At 51.5% G+C, this 25,849-nt stretch overlaps 1 protein-coding gene across 1 annotated transcript in view; it reads right to left on the minus strand.

Moving 5' to 3' along the window:
* Positions 1-419: 419 nt before the first annotated feature.
* Positions 420-25,849, minus strand: part of SPTLC1 (serine palmitoyltransferase long chain base subunit 1) — a 45,026-nt gene continuing 19,596 nt past the window's right edge. Inside the window, exons 6-15 of the mRNA XM_044266109.1 lie at positions 24,567-24,699; positions 20,826-20,955; positions 19,248-19,337; positions 13,824-13,931; positions 12,051-12,146; positions 11,596-11,692; positions 10,473-10,527; positions 5,875-5,992; positions 2,773-2,846; positions 420-1,764 (exon numbers count right to left, since the gene is read on the minus strand). Of these exons, the coding sequence (XP_044122044.1) occupies positions 1,671-1,764; positions 2,773-2,846; positions 5,875-5,992; positions 10,473-10,527; positions 11,596-11,692; positions 12,051-12,146; positions 13,824-13,931; positions 19,248-19,337; positions 20,826-20,955; positions 24,567-24,699 (995 nt within the window). The 3' untranslated portion in view covers positions 420-1,670. The remainder of the gene's footprint in view (positions 1,765-2,772; positions 2,847-5,874; positions 5,993-10,472; positions 10,528-11,595; positions 11,693-12,050; positions 12,147-13,823; positions 13,932-19,247; positions 19,338-20,825; positions 20,956-24,566; positions 24,700-25,849) is intronic.

Here is a 25,849-nt window from a genome sequence, read left to right on the forward strand (position 1 = left end):
TTCCTAGCATGTATGTTTTGTGGCGTCTATAACTGGATGTTGGTCACTGTGTCGTTTTAAAAGACTTTAGTTTTGCTTTTTTCTTCAAAATGCTGACTTTCCCAAGGGCTGAAGTTAACCACCGTGTGTTGTTTCCACCTTCTTTCCAGGAGCTTCTGTCATTTTTAAAACATAGCAATGAGTATCTAGATGGTGAAATGGTGACTCAGAAAAGTTGCCATCACCACCTGCCCACGCCAGGCACAGCTCAGGGCGGCCCAGGCGCGACCAGCAGGAGCCGGCAGGATACTGGACGCTGAAGAAAGGCACCACGACATCTGAGTAATCATTTCTAAACAGACACCAAGACTACCACCCAATGTACGCAAAAAAGTCAAGAGACTATTCTGTTGAATATAGTACACGTGCAAATAGACTAGTTATTAGGAATGTAGGTTTATTTCATTAAAAAATAAAGCAAAAGTTTCATCCCCCAAAGAGAGTCCCGTATCCTTTAGAGCGGCAGCAAGCACAAGGCACGTATGTACGAAATACCTCCAGCAAAACAGAAGCCAAACATTAAGAAATAGGTTATTCAAACAGACGCTGAAGACCATTTGTTAATATGAACACACGCTATAAAAATGGCATTCTTATACACTTTTTTAAACAATTTTATTCCTTTACCTTTACTAAGGCAAGAAACAATGCTGTAGTATTTACGCACTACCCCGTGGCACCTGGCACAAACGTTGACCAAACCTGGTTTGCTAAAGAAGAAACAGATCGCTAAAGAACAGCTTAAAAATGTTATGTTTAGTGCGTTCACATTTTCAGCTATTTGAATTCTGTAACCTAACAGGAAAAGTAAATTTCCTTCACTTTCAGAAAGGCTGTAGTTTACAGGTCCTCAGGCAAACCCACTCCACAAAAAAGGACTACATTCAGGATATCCTAAAATATCAAGGACACGATTTCTATTCTGGGAACATCACAGTGACCCTCTTCCTAAAACAGATTAGAAATCAACACACAATAAATGTGAAGGTCAATTTTATTAAAATAAAGCAGTCCTCGACTTAAATTACTGATCACTTAAGAAATACAGTGACTACTCCCTCCCTGGTTAGGGTAAGATTAGCTATTAGAAATGGTGTAACATCAAAATTTAGTGTATGTAAAAATTCTGGGATTCAAATATATTACAACAGAGAGTCTGTCATAGTCACACGGAAGTGTTTCCTCATACATCGGCCGCCGCTGAGCTGTGCAGGACGAGGGCTGAGTCAGATGTGGCCGAGGCAGACCCTCGAGAAGGGGGCTGTACCCCAGCCGGAGTGCGGCAGAGACGTAATTCCAGGAAACACTAAGGAGTGCGCGCCTGCTACTGGAGGAGGCTCCACCCTTGAGCAACAAGGAAGAACAGAAGATGCCAGTACAGTAGAACACCTGGTCATCTGCGGCCATCACTTCTCTTCTTAAAACAAACCAGCTCCTGGGCTTTAAATGTGTTTCCTTTCTAAAGCCAGCCAGCATCCTCTCCGGTTGGTGGCAAGTCCGCACCCACGCAGCCGGCGGCCACCCCCACAGGTCCCCACAGGCCCCCGCAGGCCCCGCCCAGGTCACAAGGCAGGACGTGGAGGCCCGTGCGTGTGCATGAGGCGGCCACCCAGCGGGCCCGAGGCCCCGGCCTAGAGCAGCACGGCCTGGGCCGCCTCCTTGATGATGCGCGCGGCTCTCTCCAGCTCCTCGTCCGTCTGCTCCACCGTGACCACAACCCTAATGCTGAGAAAGAACGACACAGGACATGGTCAGAGTCGTCTCGGGCACCTGCTTCGGCCCGTCAAGTCCTACTGGGAGGTGGCGCGGCCAGCCGCGGGCCTGCCGCCTACAGCCCCCTCCTCACCGCGCAGCACATGCAGCAGGGACCAGACGGCAGGGCCTTCTAGAAGGTCTTCCAGAAGCCCAGCCTGGACCTGCACGTCTGCACATGCTCGGGACTCCTGTCGCCCCGGACCCCCGTTCTCCAGGGCCCTCCGGCGCGTCCCTCTCAAGCTCGTGCTCTGGCCCCGCAAGCGTCCGAGGGTCTGGACACCACTGCCCGCCCTGTGAGAAGGGGCACCCGCGAGTCTGACACACTTGACCACACGTGAGGCCTGAGCACCGCCTGCTCTCGGCAGCCCGAGTCCCTTCCAAGCGGGAACGGCCCGCGCCCTCCACCTCCGGCCTCGCCAACCCCGCGCTGTGGCCCTGAGCACTCCCTTGTCTCCATCTTCAGCTCACGGAAGTGCTGAGGAGCGAGCACTGATCCTAAATCAGGAGTCCCAGCGCTCCCCTCCCGCGGACGGCTTCTCGGACCTCTCCAGATCTTCCCCACTGCTGCCCTGTTTTCCCTTGGGTGGTTTATACTGTTTGCCAGCTCAAGTGCCACACGGCGCTCCGGCCAGCTGTGGGGTCGAGACCACGGTCCGGACACGCCCCTCCCAGGACGGCCCGTGGCAGACAGCGCGTGCAGCTTAGGGGCGTGGCAGACCTCTGCGGACCGGAGCCCAGTCCTGGGGCCTCACAGGTCTGGGTTCACTAGGGAGGACAGTGCATCCGAGGGGGCTTCACGATGAAAAGTTTCTAAATGGCTGGTTTAGGAACAGAAGCCCGGCGGCGTACTGTGTAGTACAGCACACACTCTTCCGTGTCCTGTCACAGCCTTCCCAGCATCTCCAGAACAGAACACGTCTTATACCGAGTCCCGAGAGGAGGAAACCCGGGTCCAGTCACCCTGTCACGTCCACCAACCTTGGCGGGGGGAGGCACTTCTCTTCCTTCTCCAGGTAGCGCGCCTGGGTTAGCGCGATGCCTCTGTTCATGCACTGCGGGAAGAGGGAAGAGGAGGGACAGGTTGGCACCCGGGCTGCGGACACGGCCTTCACTACGACAGGAGCGGACTCTGAGATGCGGTCCCCCACCGCAGTGCTCACTCCCTTCTCCAGTCACAACTGTGAGAAGGCAGAACTGTGAGAAGGACCCCAACCCGAGCAGCCCCAAGCGGCATGACTGACCTACGGCGGCCTCCACTCCACGCCGCCCAGGGCACCGCGCCAGCCGTGTGGCTGTCTGGCACCGCGAGACAGGGCCTGTGCCACCGAGACCCCACGTTCAATCTTACTCCCTTCAAACAGCCACAGGTAGCCAGGGCTTTCCATTTTAAGCAAAGCAGAAGGAGGACACGGGGAAACAGTGCCAGCAAAGTCCTGGACACCACCCCGAGGTCGGACTGCACAGTGACACCGGGACGGTCGCAGGCACAGACCACTCCCACCCCAAACACCGGCAGTTCCTCGCATTCCGCACCTACCTTCGAGCAGGTCCTACCAGGCTACAAGAGTCTGGTGTCCCCCACTATTTGCGCCGCTTTTCCATACCATAACCGTCTGTCAACATTTTTTTAAAAATTTAAACATTCTCTCTCCAAATAAAAAAAGTATAAAAGTCAGACTGAAGTCACGGTTTATCAGGGTTTCTTTTCGGGAGATGAAAATGTTCTGGAAGGGGGCGCCTGGGTGGCTCAGTGGGTTAATCCTCTGCCTTCAGCTCAGGTCATGATCTCAGGGTCCTGGGATCGAGCCCCACATCTGGGCTCTCTGCTCAGCAGGGAGCCTGCTTCCCCCTCTCTCTGCCTGCCTGTGATCTGTCAAATAAATAAATAAAATCTTTAAAAAAAAAAAAGAAAATGTTCTGGAGGGAGGGGGGTGTACAGCCTTGTGGGCGTGCTCACAAACACTCGCATTTTTTGGTCTGTGAATTATAAAAAAGCATCAGTCAGAGCCAGGGGACCGATAAAGGAAGGAACAAGCATTCCCAGGGCTGGGCAGTGAGGGTGTCGGCCCGAAGAGGGACCACGCCGTCCGCGGCCGGGCTGCCCTCCCGAGGCCACACACCCCACTGGAAACCCCCAGCGGCCACACAGGAGACGCTTACTGACGCAACAGCTGGACTGTGCTGGAGGAGCTAACTCCTGAAAACATCTGGACTGGCTCCGCTCCTAGCCCTGGACAGCTAAGAAACACAAACCATCACTCAGTTTACAAAAACAGGGTCTTGTCCAGCCACTCAACAAGCCCTTGGCGAGAGCTCTGTGCTCTGCAGAGCTCATGCGAGAGTCTCCTCAGGCCCCGACCAGTAGGGAGGCAGAGCCTGGGGCTAGGACGCAAGGACAGAGCGCTCCTTTTTGTGCAAATGCAGTTTCCAGACTGTTTTGTCCCTCCCCAGAGGCCTTGCTCCCGGATTCAGCTCTCATGAGGATTTCCTGGAGACAGTCGGTCCCGGGCTGGGGCCTCCGACGGAGTCTGGTCTCCGTGAGCTGCGCAGACTCAAGCCTTCTCTTCCGTTCTCAGGACGAGCAATGCAAGCACGGCCTGCGTGTCCGATGCTCTTCTCGCTCACCCTCTGCAGCGTCTCTGGCACCAGTGGAAGGAACCCCACTGCGGGGTCTCTCACGTGGAACGAGCGCCCCGGCAGCGGGGGCGGCCCAGGGCCCGCAGCGTGGAACCCGGGCCGACGGCCGTGCGGAGGGGGCCGGGTGAAGGAGCCTGGAGTGACGGGGCTTGTGGCTCCCAGAGGCTGCTCTGCAGAAGTCCGCATCCGGCCCCACACTGGACAGTCTCAGCACGAGCTCGCCTGTCACAGAAGCCGCCGTGACGGCGCTGCCTTGTACGCCGTGTCCATTAAGCTTGCACTTACTTTATACACAATGCTGGTGCCGCACGTGAGCACAGGGAGGCTGCACTTTCTCTCAGGTCTGTATGTACTTGAGTGACGTCGCGGTCCAAGTGCCGAGGTGGTAGAAGGTGCCTCTGGGATGTTTCATCCCGTGCGAGGGCGTCTGTCTTTCCTCACGCTTGCAGAGCTGAGCCCAAGGGAACTCCTGTGGCATCTCTGCGCTCGGAAGGGGAGAGTCCCGCAGCCTGACAGCTCACCATCTCCCACACCTCCTCAGCGGGAATCTCAGATTCTGCGTCTGCTTTGGTTTTACAAGACGACCGACTCCAGAGGGCCTGCATGGAGCCCTCCATGGTGCGTCTTTCTAAGTGACATAGTTGGGACACACATAGTGACACACAGTGTCACACAGAGTGACACACTGTGGGACGCAGGACAGCTGACGCAAGCTGGGAAGCAGAGGCTGACGTCACCTGCGTCTCCACACTGAGCAGCCACGCGACCAGGGACAAAGGCGTGACCACGTGGCCACAGCCAGGCAAAGGAACACCACAAAGGACAGCCCTCGCCCTGACGTCCGGTGGCATGGGCTCAGAGCAGGAGCCCCTGGAAGGAGCCGTCAGGACGAGCAGGACAGGGAGGCAGAAGCAGCTGCTTTCATTCTCGGATGCACGCCAGCTGGACCGAAGAATCAGGTACAGGCGGGGCCCCCCAGCACCCTCTGCTTGCCCGCGGTGCTGCCTGGCCACTTCCGACCCTCCGTGAGGGAGGGCAGCGGGCAGCTGCGCGGAGCAAGTGAGCGGGGCCGGCTCTGGAGACGCGGCTCTGCTGAGCACGGACGGGCACGCGGTCTTCCCCAGAGAGGCTTTCAGTTAATGACGAAGTTACAATTAGTGGTAAAATCACCTTCGGAAGATATTTAAATCGACCTCCAAACTAGGCCTGGGAAAGGAGCGCGTGGCCTGTCCTCCTTTCTGGTCACAAGACTACTCTGACCTGTCTCTGGGCTACGCCGGGGGTTCAGCCCAGACAGCTGGCCCCCGCTCTGTGGGAGCGTCGTGACTCATGACGTACGCCGGCGCCTGTGCAAGCCTGGCTCTGGACATGCTAAGCGCGTGGAAGGCTCCAGTTAGACGGGAGACACGGCGTGGGTTCAGGGTCGAAGAACTACATACTTACATGATTTACAATCTCCTGAAGCAGTGTGACGTCTTTCTCTCGAGCCCCGGTGCTGTCTGTTAGCTGTAGGTGAAACGCCGGAGAAAGGGACTCCCCCACCACTTTCAACCCAGAAATGCTGAAAGGAAACACACACACAAGCATTAAGTCCCTTCTGGGCACAAGGATGTCCCACATCTAAGTAACCGACCGACGCCTGCGTTCATGAATGGAACTGCCAGCAGCTGGTGGCTTTTCCAGGAAGCCTCACGGGGCGGCTCCAGCCCCGAGAGGGACAGCTGAAATCCACGCTCCTGCTCGGGCCGCCGGTCTAGACCCTCCTGCAGGGCCGCTCTGGGAGTGTGGCTGGGAAGGCGATCGCTGCCCCGCAGACGCCTCTGGCTCACTCCTGCAGGCGGCTCCCTGCGCCCTAGCCTGCCAACCCCTCCTCCTCGGCCCTCTCCCTATGCTCTGCAGCCGGTCAGGAAGCCAGGTCCCAGCTGAGGTCCGCTCCAGGGGCCTCCCTTCCAAATCCCTCCTCTAGGGAAGCGCCTACACCCTGGTCTCCTATCACGCTTTCCTTCATGACTCCCTAGGATTGATAATGTGCCTCAGTTCACTACCTCCGTCTTTACTTGTATCATCCTTCCCAAATTACAGGGATGACTTCTGACATTAAAAACACTGTATTTTGACCACCCGAAATATGTTTAGATTATACAGTTCCCTTCTTGTTTGCATGTTTTCTGTTAAGTTGTACCTGAATTATGACTACTTTCATCTTTCTTAGGACTTAACAGCACTGACATCTGTAGCTTCTCAGGTGGGGAGAGAGCTCTCCTTGGGAATGAAATCCTGCGTTTTCAAATGTTTATTATAGACGGCAAGAGAACCGCAGCACAGGTTCATTCAAAGTTCATTTTTATCTGATACCAGTAATAGTTTGATTTTTGACTCATCTCCTAGGCTACAAATGGTGACATACAACTATTTGAAATTGAGCTAAACATTTTTAAAATTTCTAAAAAAAAAGGCACTTTTATTTACTTATTTGAGAGAGCACCCCTGCACGAGCAGGGGGAGCAGAGGCAGAAGGAGCAGCACACTCCCCGCTGAGCAAGGAGCCCGATGTGGGACTCGATCTCAGGACCCTGGGATCATGGTCTGAACTGCCCAGAGATGCTTAACTGACTGAGCCACCCGGGGGCCCTGAACTAACATTTTCGATTGCCTCTGATTAGCCAGCTTCACTTAGAAAGCTCTGCTTCTCCCTCAGAAGGACATTAGCACAAAAGGTACTTCGTAGCACATTTGACTCCTTCAGCACATTTAGGACTCACCAAGCTTTACCGAATGACTACTGTGCATCAAGCATCATGTGAGATGCCAGGAGCCAACTTCAACTGCCTTTAAAACCACCAATGAGCACTGCAATTGTGTCTCCTTTCCTTAAATGTAATCAATCCTACTAGGACCTTTCAATAAACCAGGCTGCAGAACAGTGCCCCAAAATACACCGTAATCAAATAGGGATTCACTCCAGAAGCAAGCATGGTTTAACACCAGAAAAATCCTAATAATGTAATTCAGCAAAAATCTATGATTTTTAAAAAAGCGTTGAAATCTAGGAATAATTTGAGAAGTACCATGTACAGAAAACTTTCAGTAGGACATTTCATACTTACTGAAGAAATGCTTTTGTACTGGGAATGACGGGGGCACCACTACTATGACAGAAGACGTCAATAGTGTGTTAGCGACCTACACCGACGCAGTAAGAGAAGAAAAAGAACTAAGACGTCTAAGAAGCTGGCAGGAAGACAGAACCACAGGACTCATATACATCACCATGAACAGAATGAAACAAACCACCAGGACTGGACAGACTGCTGGACAGCAGATCGTGAGGACAAACTCCAGAGAAGACTGGCTACAAGGAGAAGCGGCAATGGGCAGCTCGAGGAGAAGGTGGGGTCTTCGAGGGAAAGAGGCAGTTAGGAGACAAGACGGCGGAGTGTACCCAGTGCTAATCAAATGACTCCGGAAAGGGTGACAAAAAAGAGGGGACAGCCAAAGGTGCTGGCCCTTCATGCGGAAGAGCTAGGACGGCAGGAGACAACTTGTCCAGCTGTAACTCGACGGAAGGCTGGTTCGGATGCCCCCGCGCGTACGGACTTGTGAGAAGAGGAGGGAGTCTGAGGGAAAGCAGTGGAGCCAGGCTGTGCGCAGACGGCGCGGTGCGTGGAGTGGGGGCAGGGCCTGAAGACCTGGGGGGAGGCAAAGGCAGGAAGAGCTGGGACGGGGCGGCGCTGGCCTTACAAGGTGCACACACTGACAGCACTACACAGAATGAAGGGCCCCGAGTGTTCCTGAATTTACAGTGACTCGAACATGCCGTACTGTGCTCGCATATTAATATTTTATAAACCGAGTAACTGGAACCAACACGAATAATACCTCTAGCCATAAATCATGCAAGAAGTTTTTTACTACCGTGTAGACACACCCAGAACTTTAATTACTTCTGCCCTTACTTTATCTGGAACAGCTGTGATCTGCTCATTTACTCACTGTCCTTGCCCTTTAGAAAAGCTTCCAGCTTCCACATCTGTCAACAGGTAGGACTTTCATGATTGAAAAGACATGTCTGCACCGTAGGAAAGGCAAAGGAAATACCTCGGGCAATGTGAGATCATCTTCTGTGAGACCAGGAATCTGCATGAAGGTGTCACCCACCGGAATTTTTTTCTCCGTTCCAGAGAAATCTTAAAGAGTTTCTCTTGTGTAGTTAAGACAAACACAAGTAAAAACTCCTAAGGTTCATTTCAATTTCACCTGTTTTTCTTGTTTTAATTTAAAATAAAACTTAGTAACTATTTTCCAAGAACTATGGCCAGTACGAACCCACTGTCAACTAATTCTATTGCGTATAATGGATCATTTTATCTGTGCAGATGTGAGATAATGACATCATTTTATCTGTACAGATGTGAGATAATGACATCATTTTATCTGCACAGATGTGACATAATGGTATCATTTTATCTGTACAGATGTGATATATCATTTTATCTCTTCAGATGTGACATAATGACATCATTTTATCTATACAGATGTGACATAATGATATTTTATCTGCGCAGATGTGATATAATGACATTTTATCTGTGTACATGTGATATAATGGATCATTTTATCTGTGCAGATGTGAGATAATGACATCATTTTATCTGTGCAGATGTGATATAAGGACATCATTTTATCTGTGCAGATGTGAGATAATGACATCATTTTATCTGCACAGATATGACATAATATCATTTTATCTGTGCAGATGTGAGATAATGACATCATTTTATCTGTGCAGATGTGACATGATATCATTTTATCTGTGCAGATGTGACATAATGACATCATTTTATCTGCACAGATGTGACATAATGGTATCATTTTATCTGTACAGATGTGATATATCATTTTATCTGTACAGATGTGACATAATGACATCATTTTATCTATACAGATGTGACATAATGATATCATTTAATCTGCGCAGATGTGATATAATGACATAATTTTATCTGTGTACATGTGATATAATGGATCATTTTATCTGTGCAGATGTGAGATAATGACATCATTTTATCTGTGCAGATGTGACATAACGGTATCATTTTATCTGCACAGATGTTATATAATGGTATCATTTTATCTGTACAGATGTGACATAATGATATTTTATCTGTAGCGATGTGACATAATGATATCATTTTATCTGTGCAGATGTGAGATAATGACCATTTTATCTGTGCAGATGTGAGATAATGACATCATTTTATTTGTACAGATGTGACATAACGACATCATTTTATCCGTGCAGATGTGACATAATGGTATCATTTTATCTGTACAGATGTTATATAATGGTATCATTTTATCTGTACAGATGTGATATAATATTTTATGTGTACAGATGTTATATAATGGTATCATTTTATGTGTACAGATGTGACATATCATTTTATCTGTGCAGATGTGAGATAATGACATCATTTTATCTGTGCAGATGTGAGATAATAACATTTTATTTGTACAGATGTGACATAACGACATTTTATCTGTACAGATGTGACATAATGACATCATTTTATCCGTGCAGATGTGACATAATGGTATCATTTTATCTGTACAGATATTATATAATGGTATTTTATCTGTACAGATATGATATATCATTTTATCCGTACAGATGTGACATAATGACATCATTTTATCTGTACAGATGTGTAGCGATTCTCCCACGTTCACCCAAGCGTGGTAGCATGTTTGGTGGTTATTTTCGCCCTGTACTGTATGTATCACTATACTGCCAGTGAGCTTGTCCCCTTTTTAGAAAAACAAAGTCATGGTTCTTCAACCAGAAATGGATGTTCTGGCTTCAAGCCCACAGACAAATCTGACTGAGTGGAGTTTCTCCTTTTTCAGTTGTAATTCAGTTGAACTGATCTAAGCCTATTAAATATACTCAAAACCAAGAAGGTGACATTCAAAAATTTTCACTAGTTGTTTAAATATGGTACAGACAGACTTTAAGTTGGTTGAAAATATAGAAAACTTACCCTTGTAAAGCTTTATGAATTCGTTCGCACTTTTCCTTCAAAACTAAAAAAATACCTGCATGAAAAAAAAATGCACTTGATAATGTATCTAGAAGATCTGGTATTACTAATGTAAAAACATTTTTCAAGATTTTTAAAGTTCATCAGTAGAAATGCTGCCAACCCTCCTGCAGACCACTAGCACACAGACAGGAACACTGCTGGGGCCCGAGCCCTGGTCACCGGCACACGTGTCCTGGCGGCTCCTTACCCAGTATCAGCAGAATCTGGGAGGAGGTTTTTCACAACAAAACAGTGGCTCTTGTTCTCATCAGATGCTACAAACAGAATCTGGCTAATAAAAGGATACAAATATATAACTTTCTGGACCCTTAACAATTTGGTAGAAGATAAACACTGTAGTAATGTTTTCTATCTTTTCCTTGATATCTACATATTTTATCCATGGAAAATCAAAAAAAACCCTAAAATATCTAGCACGAGGCAGGAGCGCCAAGCCTTCTGAGAAGCAAGCTTATGAATGTGCACCCAGAAACATTCGTATTTCCTGATTCTCTGAACTAAAACTGTTAAGAACTTAGGAACTTTAAAAATTCTAAATTTAGAAACACCAGGTCAGGCTCTTCATTTCTGTGTTAGGCTTTGTGAGGAGTGCTACCGGAGCCTAAAGGCACATCTGAAATTTAGTCAAACTGGCCCAGTAAGGAACCTTTAACCGTTGGTAACCGGGTTTGGCCGTGGTACCAACTCGTGAGTCAAAGGCTGAAGGGAAGAAACCAGACAAGCTAGAAATCATACTCCGAGATCCAGCAGCGCACTTCAGCTAACTTCTCCAGTGATGACTAGCCCAGAGCCGCCCCTCCTCCTGGCACTGCTGCCCATCCTGGGAGCCAGCCCTGCTCCGGCTCTGGCTCGCTTCCTGGGCGGGGAGCAGCTCTACACGGATTCCTGAGGCTGCATGACGTCTGCACCGCCACTCTCCCTGGGAATGCCGGGCAGCGCCACGCGGAGGCACAGCTCTGGGAGAGAAACACTTTCCCTCTAGCGAATTCCTCTGAGAGCACGTCAGCAGCCTGGCTGACGTCACTGCGGTGCCTGGTGTCCTGGGTTCGGACGACCATACCTGGATTCTCCTCCATGATATTGAGAGCCTCGATCGCAGCGGCAGCCAACAGCGGCGGGAGTGAGGCTGAAAAGCAGTACCCCTGGCCAGAAAGTCGCTGAGAAGAAACGCACAAGTTAGAGACACAGATAATGCTGCTCTTTCTTTTTGGCTAAAAATCTTAACGGCCCCAGATCTGCACCATCTCCGACGGGTGTGTACAAAGACTAAAGTGCTAGGACCCGCACATGCACACAAGTTACACTAGTGACACAAGTAAGACTTTCTTAAAAAGGGAGGTAATTTTGAAAGTAAATACTGAGCGACTCTACTAACAAATCAACTTTTAAATAAAAACTGTGGGGAAGGAAGTCAGAATGAAATTCTGTGACTGGAAATCACATGCTGACAACTTCTCACCGTGACCGGTGTGACCAGTAGTTTTAGTCTCTGCTCGTTTTCCAAAACGAACCCACCTGGTGGTCGATCACGAACGACCTGCCGCAGCAGAAACCTCCGACAGACGCGAGGGAATTCTCCATGTTGGCGCTGATGAGGTCGATATCATCGATCTGCCAAGAAAGTGGAACCGCAGTAGTCATTCCTCAATTTAAAGAAAAGTTAAAGACGGACGTCCAGCCCGCAGACAAAGGTTCGCATTGATCACGTTGACATCTCGGTGAAACAAAGCACCCACCTGCAAACAAAGGATAAACCACACAAAATTCATCGTTACGAGCAGAGATGTTTCGAAGTGCACCTCTGGAAAGGGCCCACTTTACCGTTTTTGGCCATTTCATCATGCGCGCACGATTCATTCACAGTGGCAGGAGAGAGAAATTAAAAGAAGATGAAATCCCAAACTGCTTCATACACGAAATATTCAGAGGAATAAAATAAAGTGGCCCAGCTGGCCTCCCCCCAGAAGGTGCCTGAGGTAACACAAACTAATCGATCAGAGTTTTGAGCATTTTATCCCTACATTCAATTTACTTTCAACTTTTCAAAAATGAAACCAATTACTCTGTGCCCTGTGGGCTTCTGAGTCCCCAGCATCTTCTCAGGTCGGCGCCCTGCTGACTCTCACGTTCTGCAGCAGCGTCAAGGACCACCCCGGACACACGGCAGCCATTCAAAGTCACTCACTGATGGCCGCGATGACAGGTGGTCTGAGTGCATCTGGGGGTTCCTAAATGGTCCACACACCAAGGAAATCTGTGCATTCTTCCTAAAAACCTCTTATTATGAAATATCAGTCACATGGTAAGTACAGCGGATAGAGAAACCGTCTCGGCACCAGATTCAGGAATTACCGGCTCGGGGACCGCCGTGTGCCGTGCGCTGCTAGCTCCGTGCTGCCCCATCGTTTCCCTGCAGCACACCCCAGACCTCACACAGTCCCACTGTAAGCGTCTCCGTGTGCACTTCTAGAGGACACGGACCTTTCCAAAACCACAGTCACAAAGCTACTCTCACACCTAAAAAGTGAAAAATTTCTTAGTATCGTCACATACTCTGTGTTCAAACACCGGTCTCACAAAGTTTGTTTTCTGCAGGATTTGCTGGAATCAGGACCCAAATAAGGTCCATATTATGCACTTTTCCTCACGGCATTTATCGCCAAATGTCAGTCTGTCTTTGACAAGAATGTGTCAATCTCATTCTGTGTGATATCCGTCCGGCTCTCCACTTTTCTCTGGACCGTACTGCTGGTGGGATACAGGTGATCTCTGATGATTTTTCATGTTCTTCAGCTCAACTTCTTAACACAGGTTGCAAAACTTTTATGCACAGGATCTGCAGGAAAGTCCCCTTCATCCCCACCGGTCACACAGTGGTGGGTAGAAAACAGGTCCTGCGGACAGGCTGACGTTGCTTCCCCGGGGTTCCAGGGGCACCAACCATTAAGGTGGGGCAGTTGGGGCTCCTTTCCCACCAGCAAGAGAACACATGCCCAACTCCAGCCGTCTGGAACCTCGAGCCTGTGCATCGTCTGTGCCAGCACTGCTTCGGACTCTCTAAAGAAGGCATGATTATCTAACACCCATAAAGGGAACTAACAGGATTCAGAATTATAACTACCAGAAAGTATATCCTTCCACTGTCATCATGGTATTTTCTAAAGGACGACTTTAGGGAATTCTCATTGATTTTAAGAAAAACATGTTCAAATGCTGCCGAGTCAACAGACCACAATGCTGTGAGCAGCCACCGTGAGCTCACGGGTCCCGCCCCAGACGAGAACTTACACTGATCCCGAAATGCTCGGTGACACCTCGGCCGTGCTCCCCCAGGACTCCGAACGAAAGGCTTTCCTCCAGAAAGATTCTTGCTTTGTACTTGTATTTTAGTTTAACCTAAGTGGTAAACAGAGCACAGCTTTAAACTACTGACGATCTGCGCACTAGACAATATCCTGGGAAGACAGACCTAACCCTAAAGCTAAAGTAGAGAGGAAATAAAAGCAGGACAGGTGTTCGTCACAGACCTCACAGGTCTGTACCTGTGCATCAGCCACTTGCTAAAGTTTCTTCGTAGTCAACACCCAAGGCCTAGGGCAGAGCGGCAAGGCCCCTGCACGCCCAGCTGAGTCTGCCCCCACCGCTTCAGCCCGCGCTGTTAACAAATCCTTCGTCAGGGGCTTCTTCACTGCCACGGTTCGCATTTTGTGCTCTGGCTGGTGATTCTGTTTCGGACGGCCCGAGCACAGCGCACAGCGCTGAAGCGCGGTCTCGCGTCTCAGGAGAGAACAGTTTGTTAGACCAGCTGCAGGTCAGGCACGAGTCGCAGTGCCGATGGCCCTGAGCTCCGTGTGAAGGAACCAACAATACATATAAAACTGGGGCGCCTGGGGGGCTCAGTCGGTTCAGCGTCTGCTCAGCTCAGGTCAGGATCCCAGGGTCCTGGGATGGAGCCCCGCCTCTGGCTTCCTGCTCGGCAGAGAACCTGTCTCTCCCTCTCCCCTTGCCCCTCCCCCTGCTAAATAAAATCTTAAAAAGAAAAATAATGAAAAAACAAAAGACCCTCCCATACATGTTAAATAAAGTGTCTTCAAAGAAAAAAGACATAAAATGAGGTTAAATACTGAGCGACTGACAGAAATGCTGTGACCAAAGGCATAGAATGAACAGCATTAGGCCCAGGAGCCGCAGTTCAGCATCTGCAGCCCATGTGCATGACATAACCACACACGTGCGCTTTCTAGAACCCAACTACCAGTGGCCCTTGAACAACACAGGCTTGAACTGCACAGGGCTGCTGAGATGTGGATGTTTTTCAATAAATACAGTCGAGCACTGTAAATGTATTTTCTCTTCCGTATGACTTTCTTTTTTGTTTTTAGATTTTTTTCTTTTAAGATTTTATTTGACAGAGATCACAAGGAGGCAGAGAGGCAGGCAGAGAGAGAGGAGGAAGCCGACTCCCGGCTGAGTAGAGAGCCCGATGCGGGGCTCGATCCCAGGACCCTGGGATCATGACCTGACCCGAAGGCAGGAGCCACCCAGGGGCCCCACCATATGATTTTCTTAACATCTTCTTTTCACTAGCTTATTTTAAGGACGGAATGTCTAATCAAATGACTTACAAAATATGTGTTGATCAGCTGTTGATGTCACAGGTAGGGCTTCCAGTCACGGGAGACTATGAGTAGTAAAGTTTTTAGGCATCACGAGTTATGTGGACTTTCGGCTGTGTGGGGGTGGTGCCCCAACCCCTGTATTGTTCAAGGGTCAACAGTACCACGATGACCAAAACAGGCTGAACTTCAGATGCTCTAAATTTAACTCAAGAATGCAGACAGCACAATGCCCGTTTTTGAAGACGGAGACATTAAGATATTATGAATGAAGACATGTAATCTACCTGTTAATCACTGGTTTGATTATATGTAAAATTCCTGAGGAAATGTGTATCATTCTTCCCTCAGTGGCACTGTGTTTTAATTTGAATTCATGGCACTTTTTTAAATTCAGAAAAAGGTTTCGTTAATATGCCTTTCCAGCTATCTTCCTCTTTGCTTTTGGTCTTATAAGAAAGTCTTTTCCCAACAGAGGCTTAGATGTGTATTTACCTGTAGGCTCTTCTGTGACTCTTTTGTTAGCACAGCGGGACGCTGACACACACGCCCGCATCCAGCTTTCTCCCCAACCAGGGTTCACCTGATTTACCCCGAACACTACGAACGTGATCAGTTTCACGAGTGAATTAAAGTATAGTAATTATCAACCACTAAAATTTCAGTGGATTTTTATTAACAATGGATAAGCTAATCTGGGAAGAATTCTATCTTTTCAATTCTGTTTCCATTCATTAATAGTTTTATGAGTGAGAAATTTTCTAAAAATCATGTTTTAGAATATTTCTAATAGTATGACAATCCTGGTGCACAAACACACAGACCAGTGAAACAAAACCGAAACCCCAAAGTCCAACCCTAATCTGTGTCCTGTCATCTCTACATACTCAATGCTAATGTGTATCCGACCTGTCCCCTCCACTGTGTATTTCCTTTCACGGCTTGGGGGCCTCCGTCCGTCGCTACGGCCCTCCACTGATGCCATGCTAACCACGCGATGCTGCTGTCTTTTGGCCACCATCACCCCGATATGCTTCTATCAGCCTTTGGCATGAAAATAAGAGGAAAACGGATACATCTCTTCCATGGTATTTAAAAATGTATTTAGATTTCTTCAAGAAACAGTGAAAAACTAAAAATAAGACATGAAACCCTTATTCTGAATCCCCACTCAACTGACGGACTCAGGTTCCAGCTTGCAGGCTGCGTGCAAAGGCGGTTCACCGCAGGATAACCTCGACTCTGTTAAAAGGATGAAGGGAAACCACACGACCAACTCACCAACGGATGCAGAAAAAGCACCGGACAGAATCCGAACCCGTCGTGGTATAAACACACAACGCACCAGGACGACGGGCAACTTCCTCAACCCGATAACGGGCATTTATGGAAAACACGCCGCTGATATCAGTCAGTGGCCGCAGCCTGAAAAGCTTCCCCCCTCGCCACTCCTAGTCAACACCGTGTGGGAGGTGCTAGCCAGAACAGCGAGGCAAGGAAACGAAAGTAAAAGACACCCGAAAGGGAAAGAAGAGGTAACACTATCTGTACGCACAGATTACAGGAGCTCACCTACAGAACATGCCATGATACAAGGTCAAAACACAAAATCAGCGGTGCCTGGCTGGCTCAGCTGGCAGGACCCAACTGCTGGGAGTTCGAGCCCCGTGCTGGGCATGGAGAATACAGTAAAAATGAAGTCCTAAAAAAATAGTAACAATGAAATAAAAAACCCTGTAAAATCAGTTGTATTTCTATAAACTGGCAGTTAATCCCCAAAACAAGTCCATTTATAACAGCAGCAAAAAGAATAAAATACTTATGAATAAATTTAACCAAAGAGATGTCTGACCTGATAGTGAAAAAACCAAACCATTGCTGAAAGAAACTAAAGAAGATCTGAGTAAATGGAAATGTTACTGTGTTCATGGACTCAAGGACTTAGTATTAAGATGGAAATACTTCCTAAAGCAATCTACAGATTCAATACAATCCTGATTCAGTACGATCCCTATCCAAATTTCCAATGGCATTTTTTTTTACAGAAATGGAAAAGCTGATCCTAAACTTCAAAAGGAATCTCCAGGAACTGCAAATAACCAAAACAACCTCAAAGTTGGAGAACTCACATGCCTTGATTTCAAAATTCACTATAAAGCAAAGGAATTGAGACACGGTGACACTGGCATGAGGCCAGACATACAGATGACGGAGCGGACAGGAGAGTCCTGAAAGCCAGAGAGCCCGTCTCTCTACGGCCACCAGACCAGGACCACCCAGTGCAAGACAACAGTGCCTTCAGCCGACCATCCAGGGACAACTAGAAACCACATGCAGAAGAACGAAACTGGACACACACAAAAATTAAGTCCAAAGGGACTAGATGGGGCGCCTGTGGGGCTCAGTCGGTTACACGTCTGCCTTCGGCTCAGGTCATGATCCCAGGGTCCTGGGATCAAGCTCCGTGCTGGGCTCCCTCTTGTGGGAAGGTCCGTTTCTGCCTCTCTGTCTCCCTCTGGGCCCTCTTTCTCTTTCTCTCAAATCAATAAATAAAATCTGTAAGAACAAAAACAAAACACCAAGACGGATCAGGACCCTACAACAAAGCTAGAACTACGAAACTCTCCGAAGAAAACACAGCGGTGTATCTTCCCGACTCTGGATTTGACAACAGATTTCTCAGCCAGGACACCAGAAGCAGCAGCTACGGAAGACTAGGCAGACTGGCCTTCATCAAATCACAGGCTTCAGCGCATCAAAGGACACGGACCAAAGAAATGACAAGACGACCTCCAGAACTGTGGGGAAACACTTGCAAGTCGCGTATCCGGTAAAGGGCTCGTGTCCAGGGCATGGGAAGACTCGTGACGTCAAGAAAAACAGCAAACAGTGCAGTTTGAAAATGGGCGAAAGACTTCTGAAGTCTCTTCCCCAAAGACACACTAAGAGCCGCAGACACAAGAAAAGAGGCTCGACATTGTCGGTCTTCCGGGAAGGGCAGTCACAACCACGTGCTTCACACCTACAGGTGCGGCAAAAACCGGGAACAACCACCGACTGTCCGTGAGGCTGTGGGGAAACGGGCGGGGCAGGGGTGTAAAATGGTGCAGCCGCTGCAGAAAACCGTGCGGCAGGTGCTCAGTAAGCGAAGCACAGACTCAGCCTTTGATCCAGCAACTGTGCGGCCAAGAACACCCACGAAAGACCGAAAACACGGATTCAAACAAGTGCTTGTACGCGAGCTCACAGCAGCCCTCCGGCAGCCCGAGCGCGGCGGCCATCCAGCCCCTCAGCCCAGGAGCCACGCAGTGCGACCCCACAGCGGACTCGCGCTCCGAGGAACGCAGGACTGGTGCGCGCTGCACCCCGGAGGAACGGTGAAAACACAGGAAGTGGAGGAAGCCAGACACAAAAGGTCACGGACGGGGTGATCCCATTTATCATAAATCTCCAGAACGGGTGAATCCAGAGGCAGAAAGCGGACTGGTGGTTGCTGGGGGGTACGAGCAGGGGGAAATGGGGAGGGGCTGCGGAGCGGCAGGGCTACTGGGAGAAAACCAGACGGCTGACGGCCGCGTAACACAGAGCCTGTGCCGCACGCGGAAGCGCACTCTCTCAAACGCTCATTTTACCTCGTGTGAGCTTCACCTCCGTGAAGGAGAAATTGCGCAGTCGTGCTTTCTAAACCCAGTAGATCGCTTTTCCTGTTAAAGGAGCTGTTTTGGGCTGCCTGGGTGGCTTGGTGGGTTAAGCATCTGCCTTCAGCTGAGGTCACAATCTCAGGGTCCTGGGACTGAGCCCCACGTTGGGCTCCCCGCTTCTCCCTCCTCCTCTGCCCCTCCCACGGCCTGTGCTTTCTTTTGTTCTCAAATAAAGTCAATAAAAGTCTTTAAACAAGAAACTGTACCCTTGTAACTCAATTACACCTCAACACAGTAGGTTTAAAAGCTGAGTCCTGACGATTGCTGGAAGACCGGGGCGGGCAGGCGGCGCGCAGCTGCTTCCCGGTACGCGAGCGCCCGCTGTCCGAGCCGCGCAGGCGGCCGCCAGGAGACGCATCAGCCCGTCCGCGCGCTGCGACCCCGGTGAGCCTTACCAGCTCCGGGAGAGGACAGACAGTCCCGGTGTTCATGTACAGCCCTTCCACCACGATGAAACGCCGGGTCACCCGAGCCTTGCGAGGATTCTTTAAAAGGAAAAAACAAAACAAAACACATTTCAAATCTCAGTAAGTGCAGACGCGGACTCTGTCCCGTGCTCCCGGCGCCGCAGAACCTACTCATCTGAGCCCGCAGACGCCGGGGGAGCCTCAAGTTCAAGGGTTCAGACCGTGTGGCTTTGAGACAACAGCGCTTTCTTTTCTCAGGGTTCCCGGTTCAGCCGTCCGTGAGGTCACCGCACCCACGCGCACACACACGCGCACGCACACACGCGCACATACACACGCACGCACACACACACGCACGCGTACGTGCACACGCACACACACAGGAGATGCACACACGCGCACACACGTTATTTAGGTGCGCTGCGAACGCCGAAGCACCAACAAAGCCCACTCCCGAAGGACGGAGACAGCCGCAGGGAACCTTCTAGGTCAGCTCGAGGCCAGGGTACCCGGATTATCCACTGGTCCAAGTGGACGGCCCGGACGCGCTCCCTCCGGCACCGACCACGTTTGCGGAAACAGAGCTGCAGCAGGACGGCCGCCCCGCAGCTGGGCGGACCGTGGCACAAGGAGGGCACGAGGCTCCTCGGACTGCCGTATGCCCTTGAACACACCCGCGATGCTGCATGAGAACACGCAGACCGCGCAGACCCCGTCCTCCTCCACCCGCCCAAGAGCCGGCCACGTCCTTCCTGACCCTCGCGTCCAGTCCACTCATCCAGACGGTGAGGCGCGGCGGCGGCTACTGCGGAAGACGCAGCGGCGGACGGCAGGTCGCCCGTCATCGACGGCCCCGCTTCAGGCGAGCGAGGACGAACACGGAGACCGGGAGAGCCGCCCCCTTCCTGAGCCAAGGCCGCTGCGCTCCGCGTCTAACGAGGGACCCGCAGGACCACTGCTGTGGCGCGCCGGACCGCGGGCCCCGAGCGGGCTCGACCACTCACTGCGCTCCTGACCCAGAGCCGCGGTGTGCCGGGGTCACGGGCAGGACGTGGCGCGAGGCCCCCACGTTTCCAAACCGAGGGGTTCATGACGGAGAAGGTCCCCGTGGAGGGCGCCGGGACGTGGGCGCCGAACCTTCACCAGACCCCGGGGCAGCGGCTCCCACCAGGGCTTCCGGCCGGAGGGTCGGAGTCCGCGCCCCACAGTGGCTCCCGTCGCGGCCGCAGACACTACGCGGTGGGGACACGCCCCGGAGGGACCACGGCGCCCGCGCGGGGGGCAGGCGTGTCCCTTCTCTGGCTTTTCCGCGTCACACGGTGACCACGCGGGCCGCCCCCGCGGGCCGCGGCCGGACGCAGGGGGAGCCTGTCGCGGTGCCGCGGCGCCGCCACTGCCCGGGGAGGACCCCGCTGCCCCCGGAGCTGCCCCCGGAGCTGCCCCCGGAGCGGCCGAGCGTCCGCGGGGCGCGGGGGCGCGACTCCAGGCCGGCCGGGCTCTCCGGCGCGGAGCAGGGGCGTCCCCCGCACAGCCGCGAGCGGCCCGCGTCCGCCGGGGGCGCCGTACCTTGAGGTCTTCGGCCTCCTGCTCCCGCAGCAGGCGCTCCAGGTCGGCCACGTCGTTGTGCCGAAACCACTTGATGTCGCTCCGCGAGGCCTGCAGGCCCTTCTGAATGGCAAAGCCGGCCGCTCTGTCTCTGCGGGGAGGGAGACCGGGACGCGGGTTGGCCGGGCTCGTCCACGCTCTCGCGAGAGCAGCGCCGCGCTCCGGAGCCGCGGCCCCGCCCCCCCTAACGCCCCGCGCGCGTCCCCCTCACGGAGCGGCCCCCCCGGCCCCCGTTCCGCCCTCTCAGAGGCGGCGTCTCTGCACCACAGCCACGTCTCCGTCCTGACAGGACGCCGGGACCTCGCGCTCGCTGGCCCGGCCGTGCTCCGCCGGGACTCGGCTGTGGCGGCTGAACCTCCAGGAGGCGCTGGAGCCCGTCAGGGACGGACGGACGGACGGACGGCGTCGGCCGTTCCGCCGCGTTACTTTCAAGTGCGCGCAGCGCATCGCCGCGAACGGGGAACAGGCCGACCCCCCGCGCGCCTGAGAAGCAGCGCAAGCCCCGGACGCCACGCAGACAACAGACACGAGGACTCTGACAAGGGACAGGCCGGCTGGCGGCCCACGACCCGCCGTCCTCTGGGCGTCCCCGGCGTGGCGCTGACGACGCCGACGCACTCCAGCGCCCGGGGCACGGCCGCAAGCGCTCACGGAACCTGGGCTCGGTGGCCCGGGGACAGGAAAGGACCGCACCGCAGCCGCGCCACAGAAGACCGGGCCCCTCCCCCACACCGGCGAGGGCGGACGGCCCACATTCGGACGGAGGCCAGGCCAGGCGGCCGACAGCCGGGGGCCCCGGGGGCCTCCGAGAAGGGAGCCGGGACGGGACCCCGCGAGCCAGTAACACGGGCCTCCGGGCGACGACCGTGAAGACCGCGTGGAGAGCCGCTGCCACCGCCCCCCGCAGGGAGGGCCCGCCTCGTCTTCCCGGCTTGGGCTGTGCGAGAGGCGGCTCAGGGGACAGCGGGACCCTCACTAACCCCGAGGGAAGCGGAAACACCCACCCGGGAGTCCGTGGAGGTGGAAGGGGGACCCTGGCCTGTACCTCCGCCTGGCAGTGCCCCCGAATGGAGAGTGACAGAGAAAGCCCACTAAAACCCAAGGGTTAAATAAAGCATCGACTGGGAGAGCAGAACACGAAAATGTCCTGGTTTCGAGGACCACTTGTCATACCAAGAATGAAAGAAAATAATCAACAAATACCAATGCTGGGTTGACGGATGTCGGGATTATCTGAGAGTCGCTTTAGAGCAGTGATGATAAAACTACCTTAGTGGGCACTTACAAACACGCTTGGAACAAGGGAAAAACAAAGCCCCAGGAAAGAAACAGGAGACAAAGAATCCCATGGGGAAGCCAGAATCGAAAAACACCATGGCCAGAAGAAAAAAAAAAGAGAGAAAAAGGAAAAGTACAGTGGACAGGCTCAGCAGCAGGCCAGGTGGGACAGAGACTGGGAGAAGCCGCGGACAGAACAGAGGTTAGGCAACGGAAAACAGAGAAAAAACACAGGACAATGAAACAAGAGAGTCTCAGGGACCTGCGGAACTACCACGCAGCGGAGGGCTGGAGGACGGAGAGATAGCGGGGCTGAAAAGTACTCAAAGAAATAAGGATGGAAGGTGCCTCCAATTTGGGAAGAAGCTGAGCGAAATTCATACAGGTAAACCCAAACAAATAAACCCCAAAATTATAGTAAAGCTTCTGAAAACTAATGATGATGAAGAAATCTTGAAAGCAGCCCTAAAACGACACCTTACACAGAAGAGAAAAAGAATTTAAGAGACCAATCAGAAACCAGGGAGGTCAGGAAAAAGTTTGGAAGAAGAGAACTCGCAAACAAGAATTCTGTAACAAGCAGAAAGATCCTTTAGGGAACAGAGGAAACGAAGGCAAATGAAGGAAAACCAAGAGAAGATGACCCCAGCAGACCAGGGGAAAAGGAATGGCTAAAGGAAGCTCTCCACATAGAAAAAAATAAGTAAAAAAAAAAGAAAAGATCTTAGATTATCAGAGAGGAAAAAAGAACACAGTAAGTAAAATTATGAACAAACACACTAGGCTCTTCTTACCTTCCCAAGTTTTCTAAATTATTTTGGATGATTTAAGTAAAAGTTACAACATTGTCTGACGCGGTTTTCACTGTATGTGCAGGAAGTACTGAAAACATTACAAACAAGGAGAGCAGAGAAGTGGAAGGAAGGTGAAGATTTCTCTACCTGAAATGGCAAAATGACGAGAGCAGCAGAAGGTGATCACTTACGTGCACACATAATGTCATACTGAAAGCAAAGACTAAAAAACACTCAAATACACTATGGATAAGTTAAAAGAGAATCCCAAAACATGTTCACTTAACTCCCAGAAAGACAGGAAATAGAAAACAGAAAAACAAAAAGGAGATAATAAATACGGAAAAGAAATAAAGTGCCCTCACATGTCCAGTAATTACTGTAAATGTAAATGGCCAAAACACACAATTTAAAGACAAAGACTGGCAGAATGGATCAAACGTGTCCCAACAATATCCTGCCATCTTAACTCATCAAGATGGCGCTGACCATCTGACCAGCCTTTTCAGTACTAAGAAAATTGAATTCGGAATTAAAATTCTACCAAAAAATAAATTTCCAGGCCTCGTTGGCTTTACGGGAGAAATCGACCAAGTATTTAAGGAGTTGACATTAATTCTGAACTATTTCTCCAGAAAACACAAGAAGGAATCCCAGGGGATTTTATGGACTGGTCTCCTAATGACTAGACCAAAGTCCAAAAAATGCAAACATCATGAGCCATCAGGGAAATATAAGTTAAAATCACAATAAAATCTCTCTATACACTTATCAGAATGGCTAAAATTAAAAAAAAAAATGACAATACCAAACGCTTCTGAGTATGTCAAGAAACTGTATCACGTAAAACTATTTATGGGGATGCAAAATGGCTGAGCTGCACCGCGATAGGCAGCGTGCGCACCCGTGCGATCAGCGGTTCCCAAGGACACCAAAGCCCTCCGGCTGTGACACTCTCCCGCATGTGGCAGGGTCTCGGCTTGGCCCGCGAGGTGAGGGAGGGCCCTGCAAAGGCACCACTGTGTGGGGTGAGTGGCACGAGCCAGCTTCGAGGAGGAGGGGGAGATGACTCTAGGCACAGGGACTGGTGTCCTCAAAGGCCCCAAAGCGAGAGGAAACTAGCGTATAGGGCCATGAGGCTACAGCACGAGCACCTGAAGGAAAAGGACAGAAAGAGTCTCAAACGCAGATGACTGTGGTAAGGACTTGGATCTTTGTTTCAGGAACAAGGGGAGCGCTTAAGCATGACAGCATCAGATGAGCACTTTTAACAGATTATTCTGGCTATGCTGTTAAAAAGGAAAAGAGGAAACAAAAGTAAATCTGAGACCTAAAATTCAAAGCCCTTAACGATCCACGCAAAGGGCAGCAGAGGCTTGGCTTTCCCGATATCAATAAATATCAACAAATAAAACCAATCAATTAAAAAAAAATGCTTTCGGCATCCTTCTAGTGATGGTGTCATCAGTGCCGCACAATTACTTCGCGGAAATCCCTCTTTAAACAGAAAGTCGGTGTTACCTAAGGCAGAGAGCCTCTAACAAAGGCATTCCCCAGGAAGATCACCGTCCCCTCCAGAGGACCTCTGACCAGAGGACCTCTGACAGGCAACACAGGTCAAGCTACTCACACAAACACGATGTCGCCTCTCTTGGAGTAAGCAGGGATTGCACTGGCTATGGTGGCAAACCCGTAGGAGTAGATGATGGCTTCTTCTGTCTTCATGAACTTTGCCAGGCGGTCCTCCAAGTCCAAGTGCACATCTACAATAAGATGTTCAGGGGTTGAAACCTCTCATTCTTTTTCTTTAAGTACAGAATAAAGTAAATGACGTAAGCAGTTTAGTCGGTAATACTGTCACTTTACGGGCAAATGAAACCGTCTCTGAGTTGTAAATTATATGGGATCTGCTGAGATGACTCTCGGCCAAACGATTCCCCAAGCCTGTGAACGGCATCAGCTACTCCTCCGCCCCTCCTTCGCCCCCAAGTGGGGCCGCGCAGACCCTGGCTCTCGCTTCTCCGCCGCGCCAGCTCGGCCACACAAGGCCCAGCCACTTCACCTGCTTTAACGCCCTCAACCAACCACATGGAGGCTTTACTAACGTGTGACGCAGAATTAAAGCCTTTTCCCATTTAGCAGAACGTACCACAGCAGACACTGAGACAACTGGAAACCCACTTTTAAAGGAAAAGACAAGACGAGCGGAAGAGCCTGCGCACCCGGCAGACCACGGCGCTCCCTCCTGGGAGAGCGGCGCCCGCACGCGGCGCACACCTGCTCCGGCTCCGCAGACTCGCTCTCTGTGCGACTCTCCGCTGAGTGTGCGGGGACTTGGGATGCGCGGCACAAAGGGAAACGCCGTTGTTTACAAGAGCTGCTTGAGAAGAACGCGGGTGTAACGGCGGGAACGGACTGCGCCTGCTAACCGGGACCCCCATCGCGGTGGCTCCCGTCGCGGTGGCTCCCGGCCGCTCACCTCCCCAGGCCCCGGCGCCGGGCCACACGCCCCAGCAGGCGGGCCACACGCCCCGGCGGTGGCTAGAATAAACGGTGCACGGACCGGCTCTGAACCTGAAAACTTCGAAGTGGTCCTAAACGAGGCGCTCCCCAGAGAGAAGAGGACTTTTACAGCTTCCTCTAGCTCCTTCCAGCACAGCAGGACCCACCACGGCCCACAGGCAGAGTCCTGCCGCACTCCCCGTCTAGGGTCGGGGAAGCGGACGCCCGAGGCGAGCTCTCGCGTCCTTGCTGGGTGCGGCGGCTCAGCTTTCACGCTCCGCACTGCAGGTCTCCTGCCACGGAGCTGGGTTCAGCTCAGGGCGCCTGCCTGCTGCCGTCAGCCGCTGGGCGGCGAGTTCCCACCTGCGCCCCCCGTGGGCGAGCAAGCGCGCTCCTCTCCGGTCAGGAGCC

The sequence above is a fragment of the Neovison vison genome, chromosome 9 (genome assembly GCF_020171115.1).
Source record: "Neovison vison isolate M4711 chromosome 9, ASM_NN_V1, whole genome shotgun sequence".
Classification (NCBI taxonomy): domain Eukaryota; kingdom Metazoa; phylum Chordata; class Mammalia; order Carnivora; family Mustelidae; genus Neogale; species Neogale vison.